A 9,512-nucleotide genomic window follows, 5' to 3' on the forward strand; every position below is an offset into this window, starting at 1 on the left:
GCGGTGGCCGGGAACATGCCACTGCACTCCAGTCTGCGTGACAGAGTGAGACTCCAACTCAAAAAAAAAAAACAAAAAAAAAAACATGAATCACATCATGTACTTATATGCCTGGTTAAAACCCTCTACTGGCTTCCCACAGCAGATGGATAAAAAGTAAACTTCTGATTCACCATTGTTTTGTTAAGCACTGGCCAGGCCATGTGCTCTTTGAGGTATGGTCGCCGCCATGCTTTCTTAGCTTTGGCCCCCTTCCCTACCTTGGGAAGGTGAATCTTCTCTGTCTTCTCTCTCTCTCTAATTTACTTTCTAAATAAACTATATTTTCCAATAAAAAAAAGTGAACTTCTTACCAAGGACTTTAAGGTCCTTTCACCCTCTGAGTTTTACCTCTGGGCAAGCCACCAACTCCCTCATTCACCATGGGATCCAGTACACTGGTCTCCCTTCTATTTCCTGACTATGCTTTGCTGCTCTCACCTTAGGCATTGCTCTCCCCTTGGCCTGGAATGCTCTTCTCAGGTCTCAGTGTGGCTGCCTTCTCCTCACCTGCCTGGTCTCAGCTCCAAGAAGAGGACCTTCCCTGATCATCTGCTCTGAACAGGCATCACACCACAATGGTATTCGTAGCCTTATCTGGACTTGTCTGAATATGTTTACTTGTTTTTGATAGTCGCTCTCGACCAGTGAGGCCCAGTACTCAAAACAGCTTGGCACAGATCATGTGTTTGACATCTGTGTTAGATGAACATATAAAGGGATCAGGGCCCTCATCACATATCTGCAGTCTGCGAGTCACCCTGGCACAGAACCTTCTGCAACAGGCGACTCTATATTACAAGGCTGCCTTGGTGAGTTTCATACATGAGACCCATAGTGAGAACAGTAGTAGTAAAGGCAACAAAGTTCTAGAAACTGTGTCATGAGAATGGTGGCCACCACTGGCTGGCATGGTGGCATGTGTTTGTAGTTCCAGCCACGTGGAAGGCTGAGGTGGAAGGATCGCCTGAGCCCGGCAGGTCAAGGCTGTGGTGGCCGGGAGTGTGCTACTGCCCTCCAGCCTGGGTGACAGAGTGAGACTCCTACTCAAAATAAATAAATAAATAATTGCGAGACAACCAAATGCAGTTGATTGGAAATTGATATGGAAATGACCTGTGGACTACTTACCAACAAACACATAATTCTTCTCATAGAATGAAAGCCAATGTTGAAGTATCAGCATCTCAGAGAATGTCAAGCCAGACACATTATCCACAAGGCCTCCTTCAGAGTAATCCCCAGTCACAAATGCTCTGGATGCATCTCGACCTGCAGGAGAGAAGTTTCCATCAGATTAAGCTGTAAATCACCAACACTGTACCAATGCAAGACTGTTTTCTGGGAAACATATCCTGACTACCCTTCTACCCATCCTCAGGGAAATGTGATCCCTCTCTCCTCAGTGACAGATGCTCCTGGGCCTTGGACACACATCTCTTTGGCATTTGTCACATTTTTTCATTTGCCTTCAGCAACACTTAACACAGCTGACCACCTCCTTTGGCTTCCATGACACTACAGTCCTGGTTTTCCTCCTGACTCTCTAGCTCTTCATTGTCTACCAGCCTTATGGGTCAGTTACTGTCCATTACCACGACTCCATCCTCACCCTCTCACTTGACAATCTTAGCTCCTCCTGTAGCTTCAAATCCTGCCTACAAGCCAAAGATAGCCAACTCTGTATCTTTAGCTCAGACTTCTCCCAAGCACTGGATCTGTATATCCAACTGTCTACTAACATCACTTAGATGTCTTCAGACATTCCAAGTTCAAAACTACACTGGACTCATGGTTATAAGCATCTCCACACCCAAGAATCCTCCATCTATTCTAGAACTCCCTAGCTCATTAAGTGTCAACCAGTTGCTTAATCCAGGAATGCAGTTCTTGACACCTCCTTCATTCCTCACATCCAATCTGTCTCCAAGTCCTATAGTTCCCTCCTAAATAGTTCTTGTGTCAGTCTACCTATCTCTACCTACCGCTATGCAAGCCTAGGCTGCTACCACCTCTTTTTTTTTTTTGAGTTGGAGTCTCACTCTGTTGTCCAGGCTGAAGTGCAGTGGCACACTCACGGCCCCTGCAGCCTTGACCTGCTGGGCTCGGGTGATCCTTCAGCCTCAGCCTTCCAAGTAGCTGGAACTATAGGCATGTACCACCACACCCAGCTAATGTTTTGATTTATTGTAGAGATGAGGTCTCGCCAAGTTGCCCAGGCTGGTCTCGAACCCATGGACTCAGGCAATCCTCTCAACTCAGCCTCCTAAAGTGTTGGGGTTATAGGCATTACAGGCACCAGGCCTTTTTTAGAGACAGGATTTCACTGTTGCCCAGGCTGAGGTGCAGTGGCATGATCATAACTCGCTGTAACCTTGAACTCCTGGGCTCAAGCAATCCTCCCACCTCAGTCTCCTGAGTGGTTGGGACTCCAGGTGCATGTCACCCATATTCATTATTGCCCTACTATTCTCCATACCACACTTGACTGGTATTTTAAACACAAATTGATCATGTCATTTCCCTGCCAAAAATCCTCAGTGGCTTTCCTTTGCTCTACGATAACGTACAAATTCCTTAACATGTCATTCAGTGTCTGGCATCAGCTGCCACCAACCTTGTCTTGCCACTGTCTTCACTGTTCACTGTATTCTCTTCCTGTCTCTCCTCCCTCACTAGGTTAGGGCCTTTGGTATCACCAGTATTTTTTAACACTTGTCATAAAAATAATTTATTAATTATGTGTTATCCATTTAATATCTGCCTTTTCTACTAGTAAGTTTTATCAGGGAAAAGAACACACCAAACTCATTTACTGTCAACTCCCCAGTATCTGGTACAGTGCCTGACCTTTAGTAAATGCCCAATAAATAAATATTGACTGAATGAAATCGACACATTTAAAGCCACTTTATTTTACTTTTTATAGAGACAGTGTCTCACTCTGTCACCAGGCATGCTGTGGTATGATAACAACTCACTGTAACCTCGAACTCCTGGCCTCACGCAATCCTCCAGCCTTAACCTCCCAAGCACTGGGATTACAGGCATGAACCATTGCACCTGTCTCTCCAATTGATTTTCAACAAAAGTGCCAAGACAATTCAATGAGGGGGAAAAAATAGTCTTTTCAACAAATAGTGCTGGGACAACTGAATAGCCGAATTGGATCCCTACCTCCTACCCTACAGAAAAATTAATTCAAAATAGATCGCTGACCTGAATGTATAAGCTGGAATTATAAAACTCTTACAAAAAAAAAAGATATAAATCTTTGTGACCTTGGGTTAGACAATGGTTTCTTAGGATATCAAAAACACAGCCAAAGAAATAAACAGACAAATTGAATTGGATCAAAACTTAAAAGTGGGAAACCCCTTTGGGTCCCCTCCCACTGTGGGAGCTTCTCTGTTCTCTCAATAAATCCTGCTTTCTCACTTTAAAATAGAAAATAAATAAATATTTAATAAAATAAAATAACTTAAAAATTTTACATATCAAAGGACACAATAAAGAAAGTGAAAAGACAACTACAGAATGAAAGAAAATATATACAATCAAATACCCTGATAAGGGTCTAGTGTCTGGAATATATAAAGTAGTCTCACAACTCAAAAATAAAAAGACAACCCAGTTAAAAAATAGACAAAGTATTTAAACAGACATTTCTCTAAAGAAGATATACAAATGGCCAACAAGCACATGAAAAGATGCTCAACATCATTAGGCATTAGAGAAGTACAAATAATCAAAATCACAACGAAATACAGGTTGAGCCGGGCACGGGGGCTCACGCATATAATCCCAGCACTTTGGGAGACATAGGTGAGAGGGTTGCCTGAGCCAACTGGTTTGAGACCAGCCTGGGCAACTTGGTGAGACCTCGTCTTTACAATAAATCAAAAATTTAGCAGGGTGTGATGGCGTATCCTGTAGTTCCAGCTACTTGGAATGCTGAGGTGGAAAGATTGCCTAGGCCCAGCAGGTCAAGGCTGCAGTGGCTGTGAGTGTGCCAGTACACTCCAACCTCTCCAACCTGGGCGACAGAGTGAGACTCCAACTCAAAAAAAAAAAGAAAAGAAAAGAAAAGAAAAAGAAATACAGGTTGATTATCCCTTGTCTGAAATGCCAGTAATAGAAATGTTTCAGGGTTCAGATTTTGTCAGATGCTGTCAGATTTTGGAATATGTGCCATATACTGCATTTGCTGGTTTAGCATTCCTAAACCAAAAATCGCAAATCCAGTGTGCTCCAGTGAGCATTTGCTTTGAGCGTCATGTTGGTGCTCAAAAAGATTTGGATTTTGGAGCACTTCAGATTTCACATTTTCAGATTAGGGACACGGGACCTGTACCACTTTAAACCCATTAGGGTGGCTATAATAAAAAAGAATTTAACAAGTTTGGTGAGGATATGGAGAAAGCAGAACTCTAATACATTCCTGGTAGGAATGTACAATGGTGGAGCCACTTCAAATAAAACAATTTAGTAGTTTCCCAAAAAGTTAAACAAAGAGTTACCATATGACCCAGCAATTCTACGCCTAGGTATACCCAAGATAACTGAAAACATATGTTCACTATACACACACAGGTTTTTTTTGTTGTTTTTTTTAGGGATGGGGTCTCACTATGTTGCCTCAGCCTCTTGAATAGTTGGAAATACAGGTGCACGCCACCACACCTCACACACAAAAAAAGATATTCATAGCAGCATCACTTGTAATAGGCAGAAAGTAGAAAAACCCAAAAGTCCATGAACTGGTAGGTAAAACATTATATATATATATATATAATGAAATATTATTCAGCCATAAGGGAATAAAGTACTGATACATGCTGATACACTGTGGATGAACCTTAGAAACATTATGCTCAAAGAAGCAAGACATAAAGGGCCACATGTATGATTGTTTCTATTAAATGCCCAGGATAGGCAAATCTATAGAAACAAAGTAGATAGTGGTTGCTAGGAGCTGAAGGAGGAGGGAACAGGGAGTAACTGCTAACAGATCTGAAGTTTCTTTTTTTTTTGAGTTGGAGTCTCACTCCGTCGCCCAGGCTGGAGTGCAGTGGCCGCTCCCGGCCACCGCAGCCTCGACCTGCTGGGCTCTGGCGATCCTTCCCATCTCTAGAAAAAGAAAAAAATTATTAAAAAAAATACAATTCGGTGGGTTTTTAATATAATGAGAACCTTGTAAAACCGTCACTACTATGTAATTCCAGAACATTTTAATCTCCCCACAAGGGCAACTTGGCGAGACCTCATTTCTACAATAAACCAAAAAAATTAGCCGGGCATGGTAGCGCGCGCCTATAGTTCCAGCTACTTGGAAGACTGAGGCAGAAGGATCACCTGAGCCAGCAGGTCAAGGCTGCGATGGCCATGAACGTGCCACTGCACTCTAGCCTAGGCAACAGAGACTCTTACTATAAATAAATAGCAGATTTATTTATAGTGTGTGGACCACCAAGCTGGGGTAATTTTTTTCTCTCTCTTTTTTGTAGAGATGAGTTATATCACAATAAAAAATACTGATTGAATCACTAAATGGACATAGCTGCCCTGCTACTAGGCTGTGTAGGCAGTGGCAAGCATATTATAGACATTTCTGATTCTTCAGCACCTGACACAAGGTAGGACACATGGTAATGACCAATAAATAGATGCTGAATGAACACTAGACACATAGGAACTCAGCAGACAGCAGACCATGTGGCAAAAGAAAAATCACTCCAGAAGAGGAAGGTTTTATGCCCACACTTGTACGTACATCCATGGCAGTGGCATCAGCATATGGCAGGACAGTGTACCCAAAAGTGCCCTCAACTGGCAAGTATACAAAAACTTTGATTCCAGTCTCAACTCTGCTTCTAACTCACTGTGTAGCCCTGGGTAAGACCTTTCTCCTGCTGTACTGTTTCAGGAGATTGGTAAGAACCCTGGACTTAATTTCTTGTCTGCTAATGCTTCTATTTCTGAAGTTCTTCATGGAGAGAGGGAAGTAGCTTGTATCTGCATGCCAGAGGCAGCTTCCCAATTCCTCTAAGATAAAAAAAGTAGAACTTTTTTTTTTTTTGGAGTCAGAGTCTCACTCTGTTGCCCAGGCAGGAGTGCACTGGCACACTCACGGCCACCGCAGCCTCTACCTGCTGGGCTCAGGTGATCTTTCTAACTCAGCCTTCCAAATAGCTGGAACTACAGGTGCACACCACCATGCCTGGCTAATTTTTTGACTTACTAGTGACTAGGTCTCACCAAGTTGTCCAGACTGATCTCCAACCCCTGAACTCAGGCAATCCTCTCACTTTGGCCTCCCAAAGTACTGGGATTACAGGCATGAGCCACTGTTTCCGGCCTCTTTTATTTTTGAGTTGAGGTCTCACTCTGTTGCCCTGGCAGAGTACAGTATCATGGCTCACTGCAGCTTTAAACTCCTTGGCTCAAGTGATCCTCCTACCTCAGCCTCCCGAGAAGCTGGGACTACAGGTGTGGACCACCAAGATGGGGTAATTTTTTTCTCTCTCTTTTTTGTAGAGATGAGGTCTCACTATGTTGTCTACATTGGGCTCAAATTTCTGGATTCAAGCAATCCTCTTGCCTCTGCTTCCTAAAGTGCTGGGATTATGGGTATGAACTACTGAGCCTGGCCTTCAAGTGCATGTTTATTTACTATCAGCCTAGTCATTGGCTGTAGGATTGCCCTGCATTTTTTTTTTTCTTTTTAAAACTGGGAGACAGTCTGTTCCCCTGGCTGACAAGGCAACATCTCTAAAAGCATTAGGCTGGTAGTCCTAGTCCATGCTCTGTTAGTACTTAGTTGTGACGGCTTCAGGCAGAACACATCCTTCAGTCCCCTCAGTAGTAAAATAGGGACAGCAATATAAGCTTATGTGAATAAAATTTAAACTTAAATGTTCTTTGAGGCCTAACACATGCACAGCTTTGCTGTAAGTATGTAAGGACTGACTGTAAAGGTGACCTCTTTTCTGTGCTCTAATCTCATAAACTTTTTAGTAAGGCAGACAGGTGCATTTGTACTAGAAGCAAGAACGACTCAAACCAAACATACTATTGTTAGGGGTAACTTAACGGGTGGGGGAAGAAAGATTACTTCGGATCAGGGCATATTGAAGAGATGGTTGGAATTAGTAGGGCAACTGTGAGGGCAGGGACAGGGGTCTCAGTCATCTCTGTGCCTTGGGAGCCCCACAGAAGTCTGGCGCAAAGCAGGTATCTCCGAGCTTCAACAGGGGGTAATGGGTAACAACAGAGACAGAAGACATGTCTCACCAACATAGGTCACGCAGAGCGGTGGGGAACGATAGGGAGGGTAGAGAGAGGTCGCGAGGAGTTGGCCGCAGTCCCGCCCTAACCAGGAAGGTCAAAAGGATGACGGTGCAGCTGAGTCCCACCCGCCACGCTGGTCTGATGAATGTGGGGTGGGGGGTGAAAGTAGACGAAGAATGAATGAACGACGCGTGGGTGGCTATAGGCCCGCGCCAGCGGAGGGAAAGGCGTGAGCAGCCTCCCCGATACCTGCGAAGCCGCTATAGTGGGCCCCAGGCTCGTAGTGCCTCCGGCCGGAGGACACATCGTAGACGCGGCCGAGCAACGCCAAGTAGAGGCCGGGGTCCCCTGGGCCGCCGCGGTAGCGAGCCAGCTCCTCAGGTATGAAAAGACGAAAGCCAGCGCGGAGACCCCACCAGCCCATCAGCCGTGCCGCCACAACTGCGGCTGCAGCTACAGCCAGGCCCAGCAAGGGCACCCCGCCGCCGAGCCTAAGCATTCAGAAAGTCGCACCCACACCGCACTTGGGACGCGGCCGCCTCTCTGTCCACAACTAAGATGGCTGAGACGCCGACCGTGACGTATCCGGCGCGAGATCTCTCTCTCTCTCTCTCTCTATCTTTCTATCGCTCTGGCGAAAAGCTCCTCTGACTCCGACGCTTGCACGTCCTTCTTTCCCTGCAGGTTGTCTGCCCCCAACAAAGATGGCGGCAAAGGAGGCTACGGGGTGATGTAGATGCGAAGACATAAGCGTCTACTTGGAAATCAGGGTTCCGATCTCTGAGGCGGCAAACCTCGCCTAGCTGTCGTGACTGGTAGAGGCCGCTTGACGGCGTCTTTGCGACAGCAGTCCCCGCTTGACGGCCAGGAAGCCGGAAGCCACCGCTGCCGTCGTCTCCTCCCCGTCCCCGCCCGCCGGGTGCTGTCGGAGGTTGACAGGTCGAGGCGGGGAGGCGGTGGCGGCGGCGGCAGAGCCAGGCGCCCAAGACGGAGACCCCATGGGGAACGCTCCGAGTCACAGTAGTGAAGACGAAGCGGCAGCCGCCGGGGGCGAGGGCTGGGGCCCACACCAGGACTGGGCTGCGGACTCGGGCACGACCCCCGGCCCAGGCCTCGCGGCCCCGGCGCTACCGCCCGCTGCCGCGCTGCTGGAACCCGCCAGGCTGCGAGAGGCGGCAGCTGCGTTGCGGCCCACACCGCCCTGCGAGTCGCTGGTGTCGAGGCACCACTGCGCGCTGATGCGCTGGCTGGAAGAGAGGCTGGGCCGCGGCGAAGAGTCCGTCACTTTGGAGCAGTTCCGGGAGCTGCTGGAAGCTCGCGGCGCCGGCTGCTCCGGCGAGCAGTTCGAAGAGGTCAGGGCCTGCTGGCGACTGCGGGGACGGGGCAGGGCGGTCGCTCCCAAGGAGTGAAGGGGTGGCGATTGCTTTGGAGAGCCCAGGCAGGAGCCCATAGGTCCACAGGTTCTTAGGATGGGAATATAAGGTTGTCGGGACACAAGCTCTGGGCGCTCGCTACCCGCCTGTTCGCTCCAGGTGTTTGCTCTGTCTCTCTAACCTCAGACGCGTGGAAAGCCCGCACTAGACCGTCCTTGCTCTGAAGAGCTGGACAAACCCAGATAGATGTCTGTGCATGTTGTAGTACAGTCATTTGTGCAGTTGATTGACGCTGGATCCACTGCTCTCTGGCACTTCCTTAACAGGTTCCAGAACAGTTAAAGAGAAAGGAGATGTAAGATTCAAGGGAGTGGCAGTGAAAACCATTCTGTTTTGTTGGCCTGTGCAAGTTTTTGCAGAGCACCTTCCAAATCCTGTGTGGATGCCTAGTAAGTGTGGAAGGAGTCGGACACAGTGGCTCACGCCTGTAATCCCAGCACTTTGAGAGGCCAAGGCAGAAGGATCGCTTGAGTTCAAGAGCAGCCTAGGCAACATAGTGCGACCCCATCTCTACAAAAAAATTTTAAAATAGTCTGGGCGTGGTGGTTCACGCCTGTAGTCCCAGCTATGCGGGAGGCAGAGGTGGGAACATCACTTGCGCACAGGAGTTTGAAGGAGCGTTGAACCATGATCATGCCACTTGACTCCAGCCAGGGCAACAGACTGAGGCCCTGACTCAAACAAAAGCAAGTGTGGCTGGGCTCGGTGGCTCAGCCTGTAATCCCGCGTCTTTGGGAGGCTGAGGTGAGT

The 9,512-nt window shown here is 47.4% G+C and overlaps 2 protein-coding genes across 2 annotated transcripts in view; one reads left to right on the forward strand and one right to left on the reverse strand.

Annotated features, from left to right (window-relative positions):
• LOC103263060 (neuferricin) overlaps window positions 1-7,912 on the reverse strand; it is a 14,230-nt gene extending 6,318 nt beyond the window's left edge. The window contains exons 1-2 of the mRNA XM_008060734.1: window positions 7,579-7,912; window positions 1,171-1,311 (exon numbers count right to left, since the gene is read on the reverse strand). Coding sequence (XP_008058925.1) covers window positions 1,171-1,311; window positions 7,579-7,828 — 391 coding nt within the window. The 5' untranslated portion in view covers window positions 7,829-7,912. The remainder of the gene's footprint in view (window positions 1-1,170; window positions 1,312-7,578) is intronic.
• A 415-nt stretch (window positions 7,913-8,327) lies between these two features.
• The window catches only part of ZZEF1 (zinc finger ZZ-type and EF-hand domain containing 1), a 131,125-nt gene continuing 129,940 nt past the window's right edge, over window positions 8,328-9,512 (forward strand). Inside the window, exon 1 of the mRNA XM_008060736.2 lies at window positions 8,328-8,681. Within this exon, the coding sequence (XP_008058927.1) occupies window positions 8,328-8,681 (354 nt within the window). The remainder of the gene's footprint in view (window positions 8,682-9,512) is intronic.

This window comes from Carlito syrichta, unplaced genomic scaffold (assembly GCF_000164805.1).
Source record: "Carlito syrichta isolate Samal-C Ts95f unplaced genomic scaffold, Tarsius_syrichta-2.0.1 Scaffold304713, whole genome shotgun sequence".
NCBI classification, from domain to species: Eukaryota; Metazoa; Chordata; class Mammalia; order Primates; family Tarsiidae; genus Carlito; species Carlito syrichta.